The 26,066-nt window shown below is 37.3% G+C and overlaps 2 protein-coding genes across 2 annotated transcripts in view; both read left to right on the forward strand.

Moving 5' to 3' along the window:
- Nucleotides 1-6,933, forward strand: part of LOC142340744 (small COPII coat GTPase SAR1-like) — a 356,486-nt gene extending 349,553 nt beyond the window's left edge. The window contains exons 2-5 of the mRNA XM_075391448.1: nt 3,711-3,763; nt 3,961-4,250; nt 4,397-4,528; nt 6,496-6,933. Of these exons, the coding sequence (XP_075247563.1) occupies nt 3,721-3,763; nt 3,961-4,250; nt 4,397-4,528; nt 6,496-6,615 (585 nt within the window). The 5' untranslated portion in view covers nt 3,711-3,720 and the 3' untranslated portion in view covers nt 6,616-6,933. The remainder of the gene's footprint in view (nt 1-3,710; nt 3,764-3,960; nt 4,251-4,396; nt 4,529-6,495) is intronic.
- A 603-nt stretch (nt 6,934-7,536) lies between these two features.
- Nucleotides 7,537-24,232, forward strand: LOC142340724 (clusterin-associated protein 1-like). The gene is made up of 5 exons (XM_075391426.1): nt 7,537-7,727; nt 14,992-15,154; nt 19,083-19,582; nt 20,139-20,358; nt 23,640-24,232. Exons 1-5 carry the CDS (start codon nt 7,594-7,596, stop codon nt 24,006-24,008), a joined length of 1,386 nt encoding a protein of 461 aa, XP_075247541.1. The 5' UTR covers nt 7,537-7,593; the 3' UTR covers nt 24,009-24,232.
- Nucleotides 24,233-26,066: the final 1,834 nt, after the last annotated feature.

The raw sequence follows: 26,066 nt of genomic DNA on the forward strand, positions 1-26,066 counted from the left end.
GTAGTAGCAGTAGTAGTAGTAGTAGTAGTAGTAGTAGTAGTAGTAGTAGTAGTAGTAGTAGTAGTAGTAGTAGTAGTAGTAGTAGTAGTAGTAGTAGTAGTAGTAGTAGTAGTATTAATAGTAGTCGTAGTAGTAGTAGTAGTAGTAGTAGTAGTAGTAGTAGTAGTAGTAGTAGTAGTAGTAGTAGAAGTAGTAGTTGTTGGAGAGCCTTTAGTACTTCGCCCTTTGTCGTTTAAGGCTTTCAGTTATCATCTAGCACAAGTTTTTTAAGGGGTTAAATTTTCCACAGTTGAACAAGACTCTCCAGCTGCAGCTGTCAATTTCATTGTAGCCTCCGTGAAAAAAGGTCATGTACATTTGCGTCAGAAGCTCCTTGCTCAGTGATTTGTCAGTCATTTTTCTCACTATGTTGTGTAGTCTCTTTGCTAGGGTACAGAAATTTTTGTCGCATTTTCTCAGCCTGTGTTTCGGAACTTCGAATTCTTTGCTTTGTCTCGTTTCTGTTGATTTAAAGTTGGGTATTGACGAACTTTGATTTTGTAGTTTACATTTATGACAGATAGAAGACACAGGAGATCATTTAGTTCCATGTACATGGAGATGGGGAGTTTCAATGGGTTGTATATTTGCAGCGGAGTTTTGTTGGTTTTGTTTTGTAGGTGGTTCAACTTCAGCAAACTCAAGGTCTTTTTCTTTCGGCTCTGACCAGATGTTTACTCTTTCGTGCGGAAGGTCTTTGATTGCATTGAGGACTCCTCCATGTTTTGTTTTGTGGTTGCACGATGGTCTGTCCTTCCTATGGATTTCGTTTCCGCGGAGGAGTAGGGCTTCATCCGGTATGTCATCTGTCAACCAGGTTTCGGTGAAGCAAAGAATCTCATATCCCAATTTGCCAACTTCGTTTGCGAAGGCTAGTCGTCTGTTGAAGTCGAGGAGGCTTATAACGTTGAAGATTAGTGTTCGAACTCGAGTGACGAAGCTTTCTGTTTCGATTCTTCTTTGTTGTCTATGAAGACCCAATTGTTGTCAATTCTCTGTTGTAGCCTCAGGTGTCGGATGCGTAGTTCTCTGAGATTGACCCCGGAGTCAAATATGGCCCTGTTGAGTGGGACTATTTCGTTTTCAGTCAGTTTCTCTTCGGGATTGGGTTCCTGGGATATGTAGACTATTTTTTCGTAGATTACCATTTTGTGTGCAGACAGGAGAATTTTCTGTCGTCGGTTTTTGTTAATGACCTTCACTAGAATTGTTCGGCTTTTGTTTTAATCATATATTCCAATGAGTTTGACATCCTCAATTTGGGAGTTTTCGACTGGAAGATAAATATTTGCTTCACTTGTTCTACGTCTTCGTCATATTGTTCTCTTCCGGTTTCCGTTTTGGATTCAGGGATGCCACGGAGGCAGATGCCGTCGTAATTTTCTTTGACTCCGTTGTTTCTTCTGGTTATTGACTGGTTTTGCGGTTTTATCCAAGCAGGGTTATGGTTTGCTGGCTCTGGGTGTGGTTTTGCCTTAAGGTCAGTTTGGGTTTTGGCCAGTCCTTGTTTGACTTCTTCTACATACAAGGTGATTGCTTCAACATCTGCCCTTTCTCTGGTACTTGTGATTTGGTCGAGCACGCAATCGTGCTGATTGTTTTGTACGCAAGTGTTGCACACAAGGAGAACATTCCAGCTAATTTCTTGGATGCCATATATAGCTTTTTTGCTCATACTAGCGGAGCTGCGTGTGAGATGCATCAAGTCACCGCAAAAGACACAGTGGAAGACAGCTTCGTGGTTGCTGATGTGGCTTTTGCAGGTTTTGCAGTTGCTTTCGCTACGGACACGGGTCATTTTTACTATCTATTGCGATTCCGATACTCCGGGGAGCCACGGGAGTCGCGAATAGATAGCTTTTGTGGTGGGAATAAAATTCTTAAACAAACAGTTTCGGATGCAATTCCGATAGTCCGAGGAGCCTCCGGATTCATTTAACGAAAAAGATAGAGGTAGAAAGAGGGGGACAGCTTCTTAGGTTTGATTTATTTAATGCGATTGCGATACTCCGGGGAGCCTCCGGATTCTGAAATAGATAGCTTTGGTGGTAGGTATAAAATTCTACAACTATCAGTTTCGGATGCAATTACAATACTCCAATGAGCCTCCGGATCTATGAAACGAAAAAGATAGAGGTAGAACGAGGGGAGTAAAAGGTTCTTAGGTTTAATATATCTAATCCGATTCCGATTTTCCGAGGGGCTTCCAGATTCACGAAAAGATAATTCTGGGAGGGGGTTCCTCCTCCTACCACTACTACTACCTTGTTCTGATGCAATTCCGATGCTCCGAAGGGCCTCCGGATTCACGAAGAGAAAGGGCAGAAAGGAAAAAGGGGAACGCATTGTTGAAGCTTTCTTTTTTGTTTCCTGTCATTCTGTTTCTTGTTTGGCTTTTTCTTTGGTTTCTTCGGTCGTTTCTTCTTTATCAGACAGAGTACGTAGTACACTTTTACGTAGTACACAAGAAACATCGGCTCTCGAGGATTGAATCCGGGTGCAATTTTGTGGATTCTGCTAGCAAGTTTAAATCGTTCTTATTTCGCGGGATTAGGTTCTTAAGACACTCAAGGACTAGATTGCCCGTTTCGCGCAGCTTGGAGGACAGATCCGGGGTACCCCCTCTACGGGTGTAGACAATTGGGATGATTCGATTGTTGATGTTAATTTTCCTTAGGGTTGCTACCAGCTGGTCGAGGGTGAGGGGGCTGTGAGCTTTTATGATAGAGCAGTAGTTGCTTCTGTTCAGTAATGCTGTTATTGATAACGTCGTGCCAGATCATTAGTTTGTTTCCATTCTTGAGGAGAAATTTGTTTGTTTTTTTTTAAATACTGTAAAGTTTTTGTAGGACTCTTTGTGTTTGGCTCAACTGAGAGTCCAGGTTTGGAGTATAAAATCGTCTCTAGTCGTTTCCTCGTCTATGGTCCACCAGATTGGTGATGCAGCTTGCTCCGACAATGAAAACCATTTCCGGTCTTGCATGAACGTCATCTATTTAATAAGTTTATATCAAGTGCATCAAGGAAGGGATTCCACAGTTTTACAGCATTTGACAGTTCTGTGATTGACAGTGCAGTAGAAACGCTTGATATAAGACTGCGCAAACAAAAGATCACAAATGGAATTGATGTACATTGATTCTGGAATTTTACTCTGTTTAGCAGGCTGCCTCGATCATATAGTATTAATGTACATTTTCGAAATTAAATATTAATGTTGGGAAATACTGAAAAAAAATCTTAAGAAGCGTTGAAACGTGAAAATATAACAACCTCTTGTCTGAGATTTTGCTAATGAATTGTAACAGTTCCATACAATTGCACGCTTGCTGTTTTGAATGGGTTAATTAAATATTTGCGGAAGAGCGTTGAATCCTTTTGTTGCAAGTAATTGCTACTGTTGAGTTTTTTATTTGGATACCATTTTACATCGACATCTATTGATTTTCGGCTAGGCTAAAGCTGACTACAGGCATTTTAGCTTAACTCAGCTTTTGTATTTTGACAGAAAATAAGCTTCTTTGTCTGAGCTCGTCGTATTTGTATTCATGCGTGACGTCATGCTGTTTTACACTGTTTAAGTTATGACCTGCCACGCTGGAATTGCTTGCGCATTGTTCCTGGAGTAGAGTAATTGTGCTTCTTACAGTCAATTATGATATTGAGTTTTCAGTCTTCGGCATGTTTCTCTGGAATTGGTTTTCGGGAACCCTTCAATGGCTTGGTGAGTTACAAAATCTTTACTGATTTTTGCACAAAACTGTTTAATTGTAAAAAAAATTGCCCTTGTGTTAGTACACATAAAAAATTCTGTTGAAAGGCTCTTGAGTTCAGTAGAATGCGCGCTAAAGGTTTTCGAAGTAACGCTTTACAACGTTTTATAAGATCACTTTTTATATTTTATTTTAATCTCAATTATAGGCCTGTGGAAAAAAAACGGAAAGTTAGTGTTTCTTGGCCTTGACAATGCTGGAAAGACGACACTTCTTCATTTGCTAAAAGACGACAGAATGGCGCAACACAATCCTACGTGGCATCCAACATCAGAAAATTTATCCCTCGGTGGAATATCTTTCACAACATTTGACCTAGGTGGCCACGAACAGGCTCGCCGAGTTTGGAAGACATATTTCCCTGCTGTTGATGCAGTGGTATTTATCGTGGATGCCTCAGACCGGAGTCGATTCAATGAAGCCAAACAAGAGTTGATCGTAAGTTCTGAAAGTGTACTATTACAGCAGTTCATTTGCTGAATATTCAGCTCACTAAATGTTCAGCTCTTTATAACGTCGTAATGTGAAAAAATGGATGTGTTCGATTTCGTAATCTGATATTCGAGAGCCTTATAATTGTTTAGAGCCTGATGCAAGACGAGACAATTTCAGAAGCGCCTATCCTGATACTGGGTAATAAAATTGACAAAGACGGAGCAGCCGGGGAAGACGAAATCCGACATTTCTTTGGACTGCAAGGACAAACTACAGGAAAAGTAAGGCTCCGAAGCGGATATCTATATTTTTTACAAGCAATTCAGCATATAGGATTTAATGAAAATCTAGAAACAATAATTGTTTCCATCGCTCTGTGGCGTAGAATGTTTCGCTCTGTGGCGTAGAATGTTTCGCTCTGTGACGTAGAATATCTCGTTAATATATTTCGCGTAGAAAGCATTAAAATGTATCTCTTGGTAGCCCATCGAACGTAATTATTTTAGCTGGAGTTATTAGTTGCTCTCAAACAAAGTTTGTAGCAATTATATTAGCTCTGTGGTCGATTTCTGACCGATTTTTCTTCTGGCACTTCTTTTTACTTGTATGTCATTTATGTTTATGTTTATGATCTACATGTTTAGGACCGTGGAGCCAATGGACTTGTTTATTAGATAGACTATGGCACCTGTCAATAACGGTGCTCGAACGAAATTGAAGCAGTCAATGTTAACGTTTTTTTATGCCGGCTTTTTGCTTGACCTTTTTTCTAGATTTGCCGATTTCATTGCTCGAATCGCAAATAAAGAAATTCGAAGAATTAAAGCCACTATCTCTCAGCTGAAAGTATTAAATAAGTTCACTTATGCTGCCACAGGAGGCCATTGAAACGTTTCTCTATTAAGAATATATCGTTCGACTAAAGCACATCAATGGAGGCAATAATCAAGTAAATTTTCTGAGATAAGCGTTTAACCAATTTAAACCGTACGCCATTCACTGAAAAACACTAAATATATTTAACTGGGCCCCCTGTGTACTGTACGCTCAAGGGCCTGTTATTAGTGTGACAATGTGACAAGATACCGAAAAGATCCAGAAATACAAGCAATTATCCAAAAATCTCAAAATTTTAAAACTTTTGGTATCGAAGTCAGAAAACCGTTAGTCAAAACATAAAATTGCTGGACTGTAAAATTTTAGACTGTGGAAGATTTTGTAAGCTTTTTCAGGTCTGTACTTTTGGCAAATTTTGACAAAAGGGGGCTAAAAGACCTTATTTGGCGCCATTTGTCTCGAGAAAGGGCTGAATTTTCAGAAATTTAGCCGAACATCGGATGAAACAATTCAGCAACCCTCCGATATCTTTAAATTTAATACCAATGACAATTACTTTAACAATTTTATCATATTTCTGTTAAATTGATGAAAATTTGAGCTAAAATTACGGAGATTGATTGGAAATCAGCCGAATGATTACAGAACTTTACACCTCGATAACTCCTCGGAAAAAAAACTAAATTCAAAAATATAGTTTCGCTGATATTCTACGCTTGATGAGGCTGTCAAATGATGCCTCTCACAACTCTTTACTATGAATATATTGATCGGAAAAAGTTGATTAAAGGAAAAAACAAAGCCGGTTGAGCATAAAGTAGTCTCCCTCTGAGGTGGGGTCGGAACTAAAAAAAAATGTAATGAAGGTTGTAACTGATAAGGCTTCTCCTGTGGAATGATTTAATCGATACCAATTTTGAGTGTTTCCTTTAGATATTTTTGTAAGCTGCATATATGTATGCTGCGATCCGCCATCACCGCGTACAAGTTTTGTTCTCAGCTATGTTTTGTAGTCAGCCAGATGTTTGCACTTAGTTGTCAATTGTACCCGGGCAAATAGCGTTTACGTAACCTTAATCGGAACATTAAGCCCCTTTTCTAATAACAAAATTGTTGTCCTACTACTTGCAAAACTGTTCTGCAAGGCCGTTAGAGCTATTTTAGCGAACTAACTTGTACTACATGCATATTTTTGCATTTTCTGCTCAAGTTGTATGGGTGCCTTTATGACTAGTATGTGACTTAATTGTCAGTAATGACCTAAAGTAATGTGATTTTGTACTTTTTTTCGTTGTATTGATCAAGTAACTCTTCATGAGTTTTCGTGTCCCAATAATGAGAAAATAGTCGTTTTCAGCCATTTTCTCGTGGGGATTCTCAAACTGATTATTTAAAATGGTAATTGTTTCAGGGAAATATACCCCGCTCTTCCCTTGCCTCAGGACAAAGGCCAGTCGAGCTGTTCATGTGCTCCATTCTAAGGAAGCAGGGATATGGGGAGGGTTTCAGATGGGTCGCCCAGTACATATAAATTTCCCATTCCCTACGCCTCCTCCCCTTTGACCTCCAGCAAATGCGACCATGACCACAACTGGCCAGATCATGATATCTTGTTCACTCATTTATGATTGTTAAATTTACATACTATCGTACTGATGATGGCTCTAATTTCCAGTTACTGCAGTTTCCATATACATTGTTTAGGGTTGGAAAAGTTTAAAAATATGCTCTGTAAATTAATTAATTGTATGAATTATTCGCTGTAATTGCAATGGGGCCGACATATTGTTTTAACTCAGCACGATTGTTATTTTAAGTATATAGTAATTGGTTAAATCTCATCAATCAAGTGCTTATTGCGTCAACATATACAAGATTCAGGTTGTTACGATCTCGAAGTTCATGGCAGTTTGCGTTGAACAAAGTGGTTGAGGTCTAGGGCAGCTGGTCAATCACGAGAAACTCATTCAAAGTACTTCAAACAAACTCTATGAACATAGTCAGGGGCTGGCGGCAGATATTTGAAACGAAATTAATGGTGTGACGACCAAATAATGCTGTTATAGATTACATATACAAGAACAATAATGAGGCTATAAGGGAAATTATGCAAGACAATTGGCTGGATTCAAATTACTAATGTTTGGTGGATCTGTTTCTGCCCACCCTTGCCTCGGAATTAAGGTTTTTTTTTGTTTCAAAAGCTGTATCGATAAATTGACATGGACAGTTGCGGTTCTATGGTTCGATTTTTATAAGAAAGATGGCTATTACATTGTGTAAAAATGTTTAAAAGGAAACAGTTCAGAGCATTGCGAGAACATCGACGGCAACGCTTCTATGGTAATCCAAAAGGAAATTGTTGATATTGTTAGTTTATCAGTTCTTACCATTGGGGAATTATTGCATCGTGTTGGCCAATTCAATTTAAGAAAAGATAAAATCAGACAGATAAATTGCAATGTAGCGTTTTCTGAAGGAAAGAGTGGATTTCAGATTACTAACCGGAATGTCTTACAGAGATTTGCGTAATTTGACTGAGATGATGCGGGCTCTGAACTTCCCCAAGCATGTATCTCTCGAGAGCTTCAGACAACCCAATTTCCCTATGATGGCAGAGATGCTCAAGTGGCTGGTACTCAGGTAAATACGGGTTTCGAGGTCAGATCTTTCCCCTAGGAGATATGAGATATGTGGAAATCTGTCTGCCATTTTATGCGGTTTTTTTAGGTTAATTCAAAATTTTATGCATATATGGTTTTGCCAGCCTTTTTTGTTAATAGCCTCCGACGAGATTGCTGTTGGTAGAATCAAAACATAGTTTTGATTCTTTGACTTTTAATTGCTCTTGAAGTTCATACCGATTATTGTAAACGCGTGTGTCTTTTTTAATGCAAATTGACAATTTTGCGCTTCTCTTCTAGAACATTCTTTGACTTCTCAAGTGACTTTTTTACGCTTTCGTTCATCATTTTTGAGTGATATCTATTGCTCTCTACGAAGTAAAGCTTGTTGCTAATATATAATCGGATGCTGTTTGTGAAAAAGAGTGACTCATAGCGCAGTGGTTAGTGCGGGTGGCTATTGGTCGGGAGGTCAAGGGTTCGCATCCCGTTAGGGGCAATGTTATTTTCACCCATGAAGAAAAATTGATTTTGGCTACAGACCCTGAATTAAATTGCATAGCCTCTCGTTCAAGAGCATTTCTTCCGACATTTGTCGGTTTGTTTTAAATTGCTCCCAAACAAAGGTTGTAGCACTTATTCTTGTTAATTGCGCTTGAACGAAGTTCAATTGTTTTAAACGTGTTGGTCTCTTTAATGCCCATTTTTCGCTTGACCATTTTGCGCTTTTCATCTAGAACATTCTTTGACTTGTCGAGTGACTTTTTCACGCTTTCGTTCTTCATTTTTGAGTGATCTCGATTGCTCTCACTACGAAGTAAAGCTTGTTGCTAATATAAATTCGGTTACAGCAAAGCAATATACAGGGCCTCATGGACGAGTTGGCGGTGCAGTTGGTTATGGATCGGGAGGTCAGTCGCTCGAATCCCGGTGGGGTCAAATGTTTTTCTACCCGCCTGTCGTTCGAGAGCAATTCTTCGGACATTAGTCGGTTTATGTTTATTCTTGACCTGTTGGTCTTTTATGCAATTTTTGCTCTGGATAGTTTTCCGCTTGAAGCGATTTCTTTTTGTGGCTGATTAATTTCTCTTAAACAAGGTTGGTAGCAATTTTATTTGTCCTTTTGCTATTTTTCGCATGACTTTTTAGTTGCTCTCGAGCGAAGTTAGGCAATTTTTTGAAAACGCGGGTCTTTTTCTTATGCAAAATTTTTGCTTGATCGTTTTTTTATAGAATATTCTTTCGATTCCACTACTCAAGTGACTTTTTCATGCTTGAGGGGTTGGAACTCATCCCTAGTCAGAGGTTACTGCACCATGAAAGTTTCTCTAGCATATGCCCCCTTCTAATTTGTTTACCTTGCCGGTTGATCGGCAGAAATCCGTTTGTCGGTGCATGTTTTATGCTTCACTTCTTGATTTTTGCGTTATCTAATTTGATCTCATTCAGAATTTTTTTGGCAGTTTTCTGAACTGCATTGTTAGAAGTTTACTGCTGAAATTCCATTCAAAAGTGGGCGAAAATTGGTTTTATTTATCCATGTTAAATTCTAGTAGAGGCTTGCATAAAATCAGCCCTAAAAGCATCATTGTAAGTCCCACAGTGAGCCATATACCCTTCGTCGATGACGCATGCTCCAATTGATTGGCCCCCGTTTGAGAGCAAATCATGCGACATAAGTCAGTAAAAACCAATTGAAATGGTTATATTCTCTTGACTGCCTTCGCTACACAATTGTCTATATATTCACTGAAAGTGCTGGGGAAACAAGTTTATGGTGTAAAGGGGCTATTTTTCTAACCCTCACTGGCTTCCTCCTTTCTGCACACACCCAAATTTCTACATGTTTCTAATGCTGTGCATTGGAACATTTGGCTGCTATTCAGTAACTGAGCTTGTGTGTCATTTTGATCTTTCAGTACTTCCTCTTTGTCAGATTATTTTCGCTGATCATCAGCCACCTCGCATTGCGTTTGAGTTTTTCTCATCTGAGTTTACCACCTGACAACAGTTCTGTGCAACTTACAGCCATTCAAGGTGAAGCAAAGCGGTGTTTCAGTTGGTATCACAACTACATCAGGATCTAAATCTGATTCACTGTGTTGAATTCAAACATGCCGGTTGTTGTTCTTAGTTGTAGACATGTGACTACACTAAATTAGGGAGCACTTCATTTTCGGTGATTGTTCACCGACAGATACTACTGTGGTGTCAACCTTCTCTGAGTATTTCATCGACTTCGGCTTCTCCATCCACTCACATGTTTCAGTCTCTTCAAGTCATTGACGAGTGCTCCCACCTAATGTTTTGATTATTTCCGGTTTTTCGTAATCCGACAATAGCTTTGGGTTATTTTGGTTGTTAGGGCTCTCCCAAAGGCACTGCTTCGTTATTAGAATTTGTTTGTCGTTCGTTTTCATGAACATTGGTTGTGCTCTGTCATCCGCGGCACTGTTTCGATGTCAGTTTTTCTCATGAGCTTTGTTTCAATGCCGTGCAATATGTTTTTATAAAGACTTGCTTTAAAATACACTTTGTTTTCGCTCGGAGTGTACTACTGACTAATGCTGTCCGGAGATTTATTCTGCCAATCTAACCTTTTTGATGTTTTTTCGACTACTCTACTAATATCAGCGTCAGTGGTTATGGTATCGCAGAGGGTTTTCAACTGCGACACCACTTTCGTTTCGTTCCGTCAAAATCGCGTTATCATTGCCTTCCGTTTTTGAAATACAAGTTTCTATTCAGATTCTTTGACATTTTCCTTGAACGGATCAAGCCTTTCTTCAATTCCGACTGATTACTAGCGAGGAGTACTAGGTCATCTGCATAGTGTTTGATCATCTTCGTCATTCATGATTGAGCTTATAGAGGGTTTTTGAAGATCAGAGGAGAGATTTTGGCCAAGAACACAACCTTTTCTAAACTCAAGAATTAACTTGTATTTTGACAATTCCGCCATTTGCACTAGAATGTATATTCCAGATCAGGCTTCTTTCTAGAATTGAGGTGATATATTTTGGTCACTTTACTTATGCAGAGTTGTCACTTCGGCATTTGTCTGTGGTACCAACTCTGTTCCTTCCTGCAGATTCCGGAATAACTGTCACGATTCGCGCTATCTTTTCTGAGTTTGAATGTTTAGCTTGTTACCCCACTTACCCGGAGCCTTGCCTTTCTTTAGCGCCCAAAGTTGCCTTCGGACTTCCAAGATTGTGGGAGACGCCCTATTTTTACTCATACCCTCCTAGGACTGCTCTGTGTGTGGCTAGTGAGCACTGAAAAATTGTGTAGTATTTGTGAAATATTTCTTTGTCTTGCAGGTTTATCGCTTGATCCAAGAGATTCTATAACATTTGAGTGTATCATTGAGCGGTTTGATTTTTTCTCATATCGTCTATTTCCCGCAAATCCGCATTTGAGCTTGCTTTCAATTGCATCTTACAATCAGATATTATCATTCTAATTTTCTTGTTAAGTTCATCTCTTTCGACTTTATCACTTAGACTTTCGTTTGACAGATGTCTTTTTTGCACTGACTTTTGTTTTCAGAGTTTCAATGTTTGATGAGATCAAGTGTTGTGTCCAGGAACATCAATCGAATTCTGATAACTGAGAGTTTTGATAACTGCAATGATCTGCCGTAACATTTGTTTTTTTGCCAGGATAATTTTTGTTGCCTTCACTTTACAGGGCTACTTTTGGTGTTCGGCAGATGTTTTCACACTTGCGTTTGATATCTGTTCTGACAACTCTTCGTTTTTTTGCTAGTGGATCGCTGTTGTGGGACTTTCCCCTCTTAAATGGAAAATTTAAGAGTGATCACTATATTGACTATCGCGCTTGCGCCAGGAAAACCAAGTCTTGAATATTTACTTTCGATGTCAATTGACTTAGATTGTTGTCTTTTTGCGAGAGTTTTTTGTCCTAGGAGGTCAGCAGTTTTATTTTTTGGGTTTCTTTTGAATGAAACTGTATATGATGCTCGGTGATGAATTCTTTCACTAGGTCACCATTCCTACTACTACCATTCCTTCTTCATGAAGTAATCTTTCAACGTCTTTGTGTAGATGCTCATGCGTTTTTCCTACAGTTGGGTTCTCAGCACAAGTAGCTGGAAATCCCTTTGTGACTTCCTTCGCAATGATAGCATATTGTACAAAAGTTTTTCAGCTCTTAATGGTACTCTACATGCTGCTTTTGGTCGAGTTTTCGTTGGGAGCATAGGTTATAATAGCCTTTAATCTTGTACCGTTAGCTATTAGTCAAGCTATGGCGTTTCTTTCTAACACCTCGTTTTATTTTTAATTGCTCTCAGACGAAGTTTGTAGCAATTATATTAGTCCTGTGGTTCTTTTTTAATGCGATTTTTCGCTTGACCGATTTTGCGTCTGACGCTTTTGACTTTTCGTCCTCAAAAACGGGATAAACAGGTAGCGCCCAGCGGTCATTAAGTGCGCTTAGAGCTTTTCAGCTCTGTTTCACCTCAAACTGCTTTGGAGACTCATACTTATACTTATGGTATGAAGGGCGGTTCTTAGAGGTTGAAGACACCCCACTGTTGACCCCCTATTGCTCCCCCCGCACCGAGCTGTTGCCCCCCAATCAGCCCCGGGCGCACCCCCCTCCCCCTCCTGTGGCTAGCTACTGACGAACAACCGCTGGCTAAAAACGCAAATTTATACTATTTTGCAACTTTTTTCAAGCTTTTTGAAAATTTTCGACGTTTTTTTTTAAATTTTATCAGCCCTAGGTGTCAAGGAACCTCCTTTAGGTTTTGAAAATAGGTTACTGCGTAGTTTATAGTGGTAATGTAATGGTTTCAACATTTTACCATCACGAATTTTAGCATTTTTTTGAGAAAACGTGCAATTTTCAAATTTTTTGACATTTTTTTTCCTTATACAGGTCTTTCTAGACCCCGGGGGCCAGAAAACATCCCATGGGGTTTGATAGTAAGTTACTGACAAATTTTAATAATAATGGAATAGTTTTTCAACTTTTTAATGTCATAATTTTTAGCAATTTTTTTCAAGAATTTTTTGTCGTTTTTTAGAGTTTTTCAGCCTTAAGAGCCAAGTAACCTCCTCTAGGTTTTGAAAATAGGTTTCTGAATAATTTTTAGATTAAATGGAATGTCTTGCATTATTTAAACATCACGAATTTTAGCATATTTTAAATACTTTTTCGCCATTTTTTCCCAGCTTTTTAACATTTATAGTCATTATTTAGATTTTTTGAGCCTCAAGGGTCAAAAAAGCCTCTGTTACGGTTTGATAATAAGTTATTGAAATTTTTTGTTGGTCATGGATTAATTTTCAACTTTTTAATTTCAAGTTTTGGCAAGTTTTTTTTAAACTTGCCATTTTTTTGAAGTTTTTTGAATTTTTTGTCATTTTTTAAGTTTCTCTAGCCTCAAGGGCCACGGAACTTCCTCTAGGGTTTGATAATGTTATTGCATAGTTTATGAATGTAATGGAATGTTCTTCAAAATTTTAATATTACGAATTTAAGCAAATTTTAGAAATATTTGCAATTTTTCATGTGGGGGGTTGTGATCAACATTTCTATGACTCCAGTTTTAGTAATATTTAAAAACTTTGAAACTTTTAGTTTTAAATTGATAAAATTTAAACTTTTCAAGTTTTTGGAAAATTTTTATATTCCAAGCGTATATTCCAGGCGTATTGAGCCAGTGAAACTATTTCAGGCTTGAAACAGGGATACTGGATAGTCTCTTGAGACAATGAAATGGTTCTTAAGATATTAATGTCTTGGATTTTATCAAGATTTTGTTAAAATTTGCAATTTTTTCCAAACTTTTTCAATATTTTTTGTCTTTTCTGAGTTTAACTACCATTACTGGCCAACGAAACTTTTCAAGACAGGACTTTTGAGATAAAAAATATTTTTGTTTTTTATTGCGGAGTTCAAAACTTTTTTTCAATTTTGCCTTTTTCAGTTTTTTCTTTATGATTTATTTATTAACGAGGTGAGAAAACTAGAAGTTGCACTGTCGAACCCAATCATGGAAGATATTCCTGTCTCCTTATCTCTCTTTCGGTTGGGGTTCCTTTCGTCTTTCTCGTTCACGTTTTATCTCTCTCTCTCTCTCTCTTTTTGTTGATTCCGCGTTTCAGCTGCTGTTATGTGGCGTAATGTCACCATCTCTGATCCTCATTATCAATGAGTTATTGTTGAAATGTTTTTTTATCATAAATGATCTAACAGGCACTTTTAGGAAACCATTTACTTGCTCTCAAAAGCAATTTGTAGCAAATATGTTAATCCTGTTTGTCTTTTTATGCAATTTTTCGCTTGGCCAATTTTTCGTCTGACTCATTTGACTTTTGTATTCAGAAACGGGATAAAGAGATAGCGCCCTGAGGACACTAAACCGTGGCTAGCTGTTGACGAAGCGAACTGCTCGCCGGTCGTTTGAGAGCAATTCGCCCGACGTTTAGTCGGTTATGTTAATTTTTATTTTCTTGTTTCGACTGTTTTAGTTCGCTCTAAAGAGGTCGTCTTGGTGACTAATGTAGAAGAGGTCGTCTTGATTCCACGAGCTGTATTGAGTTAAACAGTATTTTTCTGAACATAATAGTAAGCTTGAGTTTTGACAGTATTTCTCGTTGCTTTTGATACTTTGCCATTATGAAAAGATGCATCTGTATCTTATGTTTTTGACCTGTTGTCTATTGACAAGAAGGGTTTGATCTATGTTTTGAGGGTTTCTTCCTTTGTTTCAAATTTTTATTGTTTGCATATTTCATTGCTTTTTATTACTTTTATGTGCCATGTATTTTTAAAAGTCTATGGATAAATTTCGGATCTTCTCCGCTTGTGTCCCGCAGTACGTTCTGGGCCTCAGGTGCATTCGATATCGGACTTTTCATACATTTGATTAATCCGATATCATATTTAGTCTCCGTGCGTCTTAAAATGATTGCGCGTGTCACGCTTATTTTGTAATTTTACATGTAATTTACATTTTTCGAGGCTGTGTGAGCACTTGTTTATTTCGCTTTCCGCTGCTTTCATATGGTGGACTCCGTTTATAGCAAGTAGGAGTCAGTTATTGAACTTCGCTATCGAAAATACTTCAAGTTATTTAAAATACTGGGGCACAAAAGTCTGTTCCCCGTAATTGACTTAAAACTTACTTGCGAGGAAGCTTCATGTAAGAGAATAATAGAATTTTATTTTTTAGAAGCATCAATTAGTCGCCCCGTATGGATTGTGAAGGTTCTTTGATGCTGGATTAATGTTGACTTTGATTTCAGGTATGACCAGAACGCAGCAATTATGGACTCGATTCAAAAAGAGACGGACCGTGTGCTGTTTGTGAAGTCCATCGTGCAATTTCTGGCTGTTAAAGCTCACCTGAAACTCAACATAAAACGCCTCTACCAGTCAGACAGACACGCCGTCAAAGAACTCATAAAGGTAAGCAATTTCTTTCGATTTTCACTTAACTTTAATAGAACTTGATTTCAGTTGGTTCTGATATTAAGTTGCATTTAACTTTAAATTTATTTTTGTTCCGACCCCACTTGTGGGGGGAGGAACTATATACTCAAATGGTTTTTTTTTTGTTCAGACAATTTTGGCCGATCGATATATTCATCGTAGAGAAATGTTAGTGGTGTCATTAAAAAGCTTGTCCAGCGTAGAATTCGAAACTAAAAAGATTTTTTTTTTGAATTTCTTTTTGTCGAGGAGTTATCGAGGTTTAAAGTTTTGTGTGAACACGTGATATTTGGCATGATTTTGTTCACTTTTAGAGGAATTTTCGTTAAGATTTTTTCTATAAAAATAGTAATTCAAAATCACATTTCACGCCACAGACGGAATCAATTTTGTGTTCTTAGTAGACGAAAGGTGATAAAAAACTAGTTCTGGTCTCTTAGGGAAGTTTCCTATCAAAAAAATCGAATTCTAATTGAGAGCTCCGTATTTTTTGCGTTTTTTTAAGTCACCTAGAGGCTAGTCTTTTTTCATATCGAGGTTTCGTTAATGACAAACCTCATTTACAGTCAAATGAAGCCCCATGCACAAAAAATTCGTTTTAAAGGAATCGCTCATGATTTATTTTTGGCTTTTACTCTGAGTTTTCGTAACTTTAATTGAAATTTTGATTTTCTTAGGTTTTACGAAATTTTTGGAGTCCTATGGCATAGACTCGTTGACTAAATGTGCAATAATTTTTGTAATGAACATTAAGTACACCTATCTGGTGCTTGAAATCGACAGCTAATGGCTGTTAAGACTTTGAAAACAAATTTTTGGAATTTTTTTTCAACATTAACTAATCATCGACTTATTTTCGTGATTGTAAGTCAGTGTGAGTAATAACAGGAACCCTTTCCTTCCTACTGCAACCGAAATTAATCTGGTTAGCAGTTTTATCTTCTTACTATTGGTCATATGAGACTTCAATGCCACAAGATTTCAATAAAATTTTCAATTTTTTAAAATATTTTTGGTACTGTTGGTTCTTTTTGAAATCTTATGACATCATCCTAATATTGATAGAATACATTGGCTTAGAGAAGACGTTCAATGGATCACAGAGAAAGTTTTCAGAGAAAAACGTATGGTTTAAAGGGCTTCGACACTTTCTTAAACTTTTCTTCTGAATTTTTGGATTTTGCCTATATTTATTGTTTTCGTAGTCATCAGACTTATTGTGATTTGTTATTGATTACCTATGCTTGACAAACACCCTTGTCCTTCCATCGAGGCATAACTCCATCGAAACGTATATCTTTGACATCCGTAGAAAGCTATTGAATTTAATGGCTGTCAAGACTTTAAAAATATTTTTTGTTTGTTAGTCTCAGTAACGTCAGGATCTTCTGCCATTCTACTTCAACCAAAATTTATCTATTTAGTTGTTTTATCTTTTAACTGTTGGTTTTATGACTTCGATGCACGAGTTTTCATATTTTTAATTTTTGGATATTTTTTTTTGTAATTTTGGTTCCTTTTGAAATCTTATCATATTATCTTTATATTGATAGCCCCTCCTGGTTTAGAGAAGACGTTCAATGGATCATGTATAATGTTTTCATAGAAAATCTTATGGTTTAAATGGCCGCGACAATTTATTCTTGCACTTTTCTGCCGAATTTATGGTTTTGCCTGTATTTGTTGTTGTTTTCATAGTCAGTGACTTGTTGTAAGGTCATGTTTATGAATTATGAAAGACAAATATCATCTTTGTCCCATCGAGGCATAATTTAGCGTATTTCTTGGCCTCCATTGAAATCTATTGAATTTAATGGCGTTGATGCTCTGGGTTTTCTCAGAAAAAATTCGTGATTTTAATGTATTTGTTCATATTTGTTGATTTTTGAAGTCATATTATTGAAAAAGAAGAATCCCATTAATGTTGAAGAATTTAATGAAAATTGAAAAGTTTTAAACGAAAATTTCAATTTTTAATGGCTTTGTAGCCGTAAAATGCTGACTAGTCTCATAAGTTTGCAATTAAGTATTGAATGAATGATGTTACCTGAAGCAATCAATTTATAGCGAATAGTCATAAAGTTTATAATGGTATACCTTTTCAAAAATTTTTCAGTTTTTTATTTTGTGTTGTTCTTTTCGTCAACTTGTAACTTGTTCTCATCATTGAGAGGTCTCATTCTTTTCTTTTTTTTGTATTTCAATAACTAACTTGTGTACAGATACTATGTCATAGCTAATGTTTGGTTTGTTGGACAATATACGTTTTCATAAAATTTTTTTGAGTGGTATATTTGTTTCTTTTTCTCTTCTTTTAGGACATTCGGGTAATAACAGATCCCAATGATTTTCATATGTGGCCCAAATGAACGGATTGGTTTTCTTCAGTATAATTTTTGCTGAATTAGCATAAATAAAAGTTCAAATAAAAGTTTATATATTCAGATAATTGCTAATGATTTTAATGGCTTCAATAATTTGTGTTTTCGCAAATTGTTTGTAATTGAGTTTATCTGTATCTTTAGTCCGTTCCCTTGGCTTAGTCTAAACCAAAGACAGGTCCAATTGGTTTCATAATGACTTTTTACTAAATTTATCAAGAATTCTTTCGTTACAACCTATTGATTTTTAAGACTTGAAATTATTTGGTTTAAAAAATGTTGATTGATTTTTGAATTCGCCTCATCATTTCTCTTCTTTGTTTTTGTCTTCTTTGTCTTCTCTTAAAATTTTGTTTTTGCTTATTTTGTTTGTTAATAGCCGCACAGCGATAGCTGGGGCTATTATTGGCCTTCTCTTGGTTTTTTTTTATTTCGTCGTCATGATTTTTGTTACGACCATATGACGTCACAGCCACTTTTTGTTCATTCGTTCATGCAATTTCAATTGAATTGCATGTGTGACGTCATTTTTCGCTCTTAGTAGAGCGAGTTTTTTTGTTCATGCGCGTGATTAAATTTTTGGTCACACTTGACTTACCTCACTCTCAAAAATGACTTCCTCACTTTGAAATTGACTTTAATTTACTTTAATTCAAAGAGATAAGGTCAAATGGGTGTGTGTCAGTCTAAATGAAGGTTATTTGAGATCAGCTAATAGAGGCAGCAGTAACTTATACAGTTTTTTAATCAAAATATAACAGATCAGCCCTCAATGAAAAGACGATTTTTTTTGGTCTGTCTTTTTTACTGTTCTTTACTGCCGATCTACGAATCTATTGCGGCTATTTTCTGGCAATCTGCCAGCTATGTTTTTTCTTCTCGTAGTCTTTATAACGTCAGATATCGTGACTGTTGTAATGAGGCATGGAATTATGCAATTCAATTAGTAGTGAGGTTTTGTAACGAGTTTTTTAAACTCAAACTTCTATTTTTGTTATCTCTTCATTTGGTTGACAATTAAGTGAAAAATGTAGATGAGCTCGGGTCGGAACATCATGTGCGAACGCACATTAACGAGCCTCCTTGTAATATATTAAATTTAATATAACTGAGTTTAAATTTAATATATATCTTTTAGTTGATTCTGATATAACCCCTATTCAAGAATTTTTGATCTTACAAAATGATAAAATATGGTTATCTGCACTTCTCGGATTGTGCGTCATCTGACTAAGACTTTGATAAAAACATCTTATCAGTTCCTATACGATAATGTTTTTTGCCAGGTGCTGCAAAATATAAATTTAATCATATCAGATCATGGACGATAAAAATAAAATGATCATATGGGGGGAACCTTATGTCTCAAGTGTTGGTTAATATTTTTTTCTCTCAATTCACTATTAGATTTCTGGCAAAGGTGTTGCTCAACTGCTACAGTTTTGCATCTGAGAGCTAGAGGTGCACCCACCCGGTCATAGATATGAATGCAATTGGCAATCAGCCTCGTGGTACTTTTTTAGGTTGCATCACTGCTTTACGATGCCATAAACATCAGCAAATCAACCGCAATAACCTCCAAATCAGAAAGTGACCTCGGACTGGATGACGTAAAGCGCTCTGATGTCAGCAGCAAGCAAACTGAAATACGCAAGATACGTGAACTGAGCTCACTTATTACTGAAAAAGGAGCTGTATTGTACGATCTGTTAGAGAAGGAAATAGAACTTAAGAGACTGCGACAGGATGCAATTAACAAACCTCCAGACATTGATGGAATTGGTCGTGATATCCAGAAGGCGATTCAGTCCATTGACAATGAGATTGGAAGGACAGTGAAGTTGTTAGATAATGTAGCAACAGATGAAGCGAACTTGGAAAGTAAAACGGCCAATAGACATGAGGAATTGGAAAGGTTGCAGAAAAGGTTGAAGTCTTTGGGATCAGTTCGACCAGCATTCATGGACGAGTATGAGGCTGAGGAGAAAAAGTTGGAGAAGTTATATACAGAATATATTATTAGGTAAAAATGATCAGATCAATACCTCTCAAACCAGGTTTTTGGCATTTTTTTTTTAACCGTGTTCGCATTTTTATGCAATTTTTCGTACTACTAATTCTTCTTCTGATGGCTTTTTTGTGCTCAAACACAGGATCGTCAGATAAATTCAGATCAAGGGCGTCGAGTTGACGAGGAGTTATATTTTACTAGTTCTATTTTACTTTACGAGTTCTAAGTGTACAAATCACCGAAGCTGCTCGGGAGATAATTAAATCATGGTTTGAGGGGTACTTTTTGGTAGTTTAGACCACCCTCCCCACATCCTCATTCCACCCCTAACCCCGCATGCTCGACCCCGCTATGTTTAAACTACTGGCATAGGCTGCTGAGTCTGTGCCCAAACAAACTCATTTGGGCGATTGAATCAATTCTGAGTGGTTTCATTCTGAGTGTTATTACAGAAATTTGGATAGCTAATTCTTTTATGGCTTTCATTACTGTTGATTACTTAAGCGGATTAAGCGATTTAAGTGGATCATTGAGAGTAAGCAGTATGCTGATATACGTCTGTATCCAGGTTTCGAAACTTGACGTACCTGGAGTCACAGCTGGAAGAGTTCCACCAAGCGTCACAGAGGGACCTAGAGGCATTTGACCACCGAGTGGAGAGTGCAAAGAAACAGTCAGTGTTCTCCACAGTTACAAGTGGCAGTGGCAACGGAGTTCATGAGGGAATCGAAGAGAGATCTGGTGGAGATGCTATTGATCACATGAATGACGACTCTGAAGACGATGAGGTACTAATTTTTCTGTGTGATTTGTTTTTAATAGCTGCGAAGCGATGACGGCTATTATTGGGGACATGGTGGTTTTTTTACAATTCAAAGAATTTGAATTGTATTGGGGCGCTGTTTTTACGACTCGAAGAGTATTGATATTCTACAGGTTTTTTTTTTAGCAGAAAGCAAGTTTGTTCATGACTTGAATTTTGACTTCTTTCTATTCGAGCTTTTACCTCCGTTTTTGATTGTTGTCTTCTGTTTTCGAACATTGGATTTTAACAATGGCTTAGTTTGTAATGTAAAACAATTGGCAACAGTCTGTAATTCAAGGTGAAGAGGTCAATTTGAGAAATATTGACCCCATTTAACTACCCCCCCCCCCCCAAAAAAAATACCCCCCACGTACCTAACCCCCTCCCCCTAACGTACACCCCCCCCCCCCTCCCCAACGTACCTACCCCCCCCCCCCCCCCCCCAACCCCAACGTACCTACCCCCCCTCGTACCTACCTACCCCCACGTACCTACCTACCCCCCCCCGCAAACGTACCTACCCCCCACCCCACCTACCTACACCCCCCCAACACCACCTGCCAACCCCCCCCCCCTCCACCAGCAACTGCCCACACCCCTGAACTGAAAAAATTTTAACGCTTTTTATGTTATATTGGTCTACTATTTTTTGTTATTTCTAGTGTTTTTTTCGATATTCTGATTTTGTCCAAGTTAGGGCAGAGATTATTTTGTACGACGATTCGAGTCGTTTCCGGTATTCTGCCGGCTATGTTTTTAGATGTTTTAACACATTTTTCAATGACTTCGATCTTTCAAAACGGGATAAACAGGTAAAGCCCAGCGGGCATTAAATTGCATTAGAGGCCAAAAGCTGGCTTTAGTAGTCCTTCAAGTACTTAGAGTGGCGCAGATGCTGGGATGGCCTTAATATAAGGTTAAAAGGTCATTTTTAGGAATTTTGGCTCAAAATGGTGCAATTTTTCATGTTGTGTTTTTTTGTTAGTTTTTGTTTGATTAGTCTTAGGTTGAAGTTTGTAAAAATTGATGAAGGCATTTTGAGAGGCAAAACTATTTGTTGTGACCATTTTGTGAGCTATAATTATTGGTACTACAAACACATACATAGGGCACAGCATAGTTTCTAGTAACAATGGAATGGTTTTCAACATTTTAATGTCTCGAATTGTAGCCTTTGATAAAATCTGCAATGTTTATCCAGTTTTCCTAAAATGTTTGTAAGTTTTTGATATTTGTCTGTTCTCAAGCGCCAGAAAACCTATTCCACGGTCTGATAAACAGTTACTGCATGGCTGTTAGTGTCAATGGAATTGTTTTCAACAATTTAACCTTTCGAATTAGCATTTTCGTTTTTTGAAAATTTGTCTTTTATTCAGTTTTTCCTGCCTCAGTAGCCATGTAGCCTCCTCCAGGGTTTGATAGTATGTTATTAAATAGTTGCTAGGGGGAAATAGAATGCTTTTCAACATTTTAATAGAACGAATTTCTATTTTTGAAATTTGAGGTTTCTTCCAAAAACTTATTGCCTATCGATGGTTCAGCCAATGGATTTTTAAGGCCTGGAATTAAAAAAAGTTGATTGATTAACTCATTTTCTCAGTTAATCGATCTTCAAGCGCAAATGATTTTTTAGGTATTACAGATTTAATCCTGGACCAATTCCAGAGCTAAAAATTGGTTTTGAAGATAATTAATTTTGAAATAGGTATATTTAAAGGGATCGAATTTTTTGGCTTCGGTGTGATAATAGCTTCAAGAGTTTTAACAATGGGTATATTTTTGTTCAGTTGGTTTGATTGTTTTAGTTTCTGGACTTTTTGAAATGATTTTTTTTGTGTTTTGGGTGGCATTGTCCAATTGATCTGCTGGTCAGGTAAGTTTTTCCTTTCAATTCTTTGGAGTGTATTTCAGGACTTGTCCTGCAGTTTTTTTGAAGATCTGTTCACACTTTCATGAGTTTTGGAGTCAATTTGGAGTAGTGATTTTGGTCACGCCCAAACAGGAAATTGAATGAAAAAAAACTTGTGATTTTGCGGCGTGAAATTTTTTCGCTCTAATTTGAAAGTAGAGGGAAAACGGTGTTTGAACAAAAGTTCGCTTTCTCGCTAGTTGTGTTTGTTCACATGCTGCAGTTTCTTTTTGATTTTTACTGTTTTTTCCTTAATTTTTGGATCGGATTTTTTCTAAATGGTTTTGCCAATCCCTTCGTATTTCATTCTAGGCCGTTTGTTGAGCCAAATTTCCATTTCCCGATAGTGGTTTTTTGTTCTTACGCGGCATTTTGACATTGATTTTCTTTTTTTTTGTTTTGTGATCTGATTTCTTTTAGGAAGGGTTTTCCCAACTCACTCATGGTCCGTTCTAGGTCTAGTTTTTTTGTTTAGTCAATCCAAATACTTTGAATTGTACGTCAGGACTTGTTGCGCAATGTTTTAATTCGTCGTCTTCATCGATGATTCTTGCGACCCGATTTCTTGGAATTGATTTTTTAAATTTCAGTGATTTCTACTGCCTTGCAGTTAAAATTTGTGAGTTTGGCGTCATTTTTTGTGCTTTTAGGTCAATTGCGTGACATACCTCACTCAAAAAGTGACTTCTGAACTCGCTTAATGATCTTTAAATTTTATGAACATTTACTTGTTAAAGGTCATTAGTGAGTCAAACGTATATGCCCAAATTCTTAGTAGAGTATTAGGGTCTTGAGTTTTTGATTTCAAATATTAATTTTGAAAAAACTCCATTGGGGCCTTTTCCTTATAGAGCGTATGTGTCTCATAAAATTGACGGTCCGAATCTAACAAAAAGTCTAATGGTCTATCTGATGGACTGGTGGTCAATCTGTCTGTCTTGTATTTTTAGCTGTTTCAATTCATGGAAGGGCACAAGCGGTTTACCGGCAATCTGAGTGCTATGTTTTTTTTTGCAGCAGACATGATACCTGATGTCTGCCGGCGACTTTAGTCTCAATTTAGGTCCTTTTTGTAGCTTAAGAACCGCACTGCATGCGAGACGTTCTTTCGGATGCTTTTAATGACATCTGTCTTTTTCACAAGTTTTAAATCATGTTCAAATGTTTGTTAAGTTGAACTGAGGCAAAAACTGGAACAGCTGCTTGGCAATTAGCCATACTCATTACGTCCAACTCATTAAGGTTCCTCAATGCAGTAACACTATCTCCTGGCACAGCTTTTTGCATGCAGTGGTAGGGCATCGGGTGTACTATACTCGGCCAAAAAGCTGTAACTAGAGTTACTTGATTTGCAGATAGAGGAAGGTTTCCAGAAACGTGCAGATAGACCAGGTGGAGCGAGTGCAGTCAAGAAGGGAGCGGCAGGAGGTGCCGGTAGCTCCAGTAAGATGTACGGAGATGACGACGATGATGAAGATTCGGACGAGGACGAAGATGATTCAGATGAGAATGAAGACGACGACGATGATGAAGACGAAGATTTGAACAATTTTGGAGCTGAGGGATCAGATGACGAAGAAGACGACGAAGAGGATGATTTTGCAATCGAAAGACAAAGACGACCAAAAGCAAGAAGTGGCCCCAAAAAAGGGAAATCGCATAGCGGTGACAAACGATTCAATTCTTCGCAACCTCAAGACGAAGATGACGATGACAATTTTTGATAAATTACTTCGAAGATGACTAAAAAACTGTACATTTTCAAAAAGAGAATCGTACTATTCGACTGGGTATAAAATATCGTTGAGCTTGATTAAAATGACTGTGCTAGAAATTTCCAAATTACTGTTTAGTTTTGCCCCGTTCCTGTTCAATTGGATATGTACAAATGTGTGTCTATAAATGTAAATATGTACTATGTTAGATCGAAATAAATGTTCGAAGTAAATGTGACGCATAATTTGTAAAAATCTTTATGTGTTTAAGCAAGCCGCATCAGGCATTTTCACGCACGGCTGAAATATCTCATGTGTCAGGAAATATCTGGAGCGAAAGGCGAGTGGTTTTGTGGCGTGGAGTTTTTTCATTCCAATTTAGAAGTAGAGTGAGAAAACGGTGTATGAACAAAAATTTGCTTTCTCGCTGGTGGTTTTTTGTTCACACGCTGCATTTTCGCTTTGATTTTTATGGTATTTCGAGTTTTTTTATTAAATGGTTTTACCAATCCAGTCTTAATGCATTCTAGGTGTAGTGTTTTGTTTAATCAATGAAAATTCTTTAAATTGTTGGTCAAGACTTGTCCTGCTATGTTTTTTAATTGCTCACAAACGAAGTTTGTAGTAATTATATTAGTCCTGTCGGTCTTTTTTATGCCGTTTTTCGCTGAACCAATTTTTCGTCTGACGCTTTTGACTTTTCGTCCTCAGAAACGGGATAAACAGGTAGCGCCCAGCGGGCATTAAGTTCTCTTGGAGCATTTCAGCTCTGTATCAGCTCAAACTATTTTGGAGACTCATAGTTATGGTGTGAAGGGCGATTCTTAGAGGTTGAAGACACACTCAATGTTGACCCCCCACACTATTGCCCCCAGCCCCCACTCACCGCGCTGTTGCCCCCCGCACCCTACTGTTGCAACCCCCCATCAGCCCCCGTTGCAGCCCCCCCCCCCCCCCCCCCCCCCCCCCGGTGGCTAGCTACCGACGAACAGCCGCTCGCTAAAACACGCAAATTTATACTAATTTTCAATTTTTTTCAAGCTTTTTGAAAGTTTTTTGTCATTTTTTGAGTTTTATTAACCCTAGGTGTCAGGGAACCTCCTCTAGGGTTTGATAGTAGGTTACTGCATAGTTTCTAGTGGTAGTGGAATTGTTTCAACATTTTAACATTTTAGAATTTTTTTGACAAAACGGGCAACTTTTTTCAAATTTTTTGACATTTATTTTGCATTATTCACGTCTTTACAGACATAGGGGTCAGAAAACTTCCTTAAGGGTTTGATAATAAGTTTCCGAAAAATTTTTGTTTGCCATCGAAGTTTTCAACTTTTTTAATATCACAAAATTTTGCATTTGTTTGATAAAACTTGCATTTTTTGAAAATTTTTGTCGTTTTTTAGGTTTCTCTAGCCTCAAGAGCCAAGGAACCTCCTCTGGGGTTTGACAATAGGTTGTTGTATAGTTTCTAGCTAGAAGTGATAGAATGTTTTTCAACATCACGAATTTTCGCATTTTTTGAGAAAAACTTGCATTTTTTCAATTTTTGTTTTTTTTTTTTATCATTATTCAAGTTTTTTCGGCCTCAGGGGTCAGAAAAGCTCCTTAGGGGTTTGAAAATAATTTACTGAAAATTTTTTTTGGCCATGGAATAGATTTCAACTTCTCAATTTCACAAATTTTAGCAGGTTTCAAGTTTTTTGAATTTTTTGTCATTTTTTTAGGTTTCTCCATCCTCAAGAGCCCCATAACCTCCTCTAGAGTTTTGATAGTAGTTTACTTCATAGTTTCTAGATGTAATGGATTTTTTTTCAAGATCGAAAAAGCATTTTATCATCAATTTAAGAAAATTTTGAAAATATTTGCAATTTTAGATTTTTTGAATCTTTTTCATTTTTTTTTTCAATTTTTTCCCGGCACCAGGGTCCTAGGGAGCTCCTCCAAGGTTTGATAATAAGTTGGTGCATAGTTTCTAGAGTTAATGGAATTGTTTTCAATATTTTAATGACTCCATCTTAATCAATTTTTTGATAAAATTTAAATTTTCAGAAAATTTTTATCATGTTCCAA

The sequence above is a fragment of the Convolutriloba macropyga genome, chromosome 1 (genome assembly GCF_964194025.1).
Source record: "Convolutriloba macropyga chromosome 1, txConMacr16.3, whole genome shotgun sequence".
Lineage (NCBI taxonomy): Eukaryota > Metazoa > Xenacoelomorpha > Acoela > Convolutidae > Convolutriloba > Convolutriloba macropyga.

What these genes read in the sequence shown, in the direction of transcription:
- LOC142340724 (XM_075391426.1), top strand. Translation starts at nt 7,594, where the DNA reads ATGTCTTACAGAGATTTGCGTAATTTGACTGAGATGATGCGGGCTCTG. An exon ending in CCGTCAAAGAACTCATAAAG is followed by an intron (nt 15,155 to 19,082) that starts GTAAGCAATTTC and finishes GTACTTTTTTAG; the next exon opens with GTTGCATCACTGCTTTACGA. An exon ending in ACGACTCTGAAGACGATGAG is followed by an intron (nt 20,359 to 23,639) that starts GTACTAATTTTT and finishes CTTGATTTGCAG; the next exon opens with ATAGAGGAAGGTTTCCAGAA.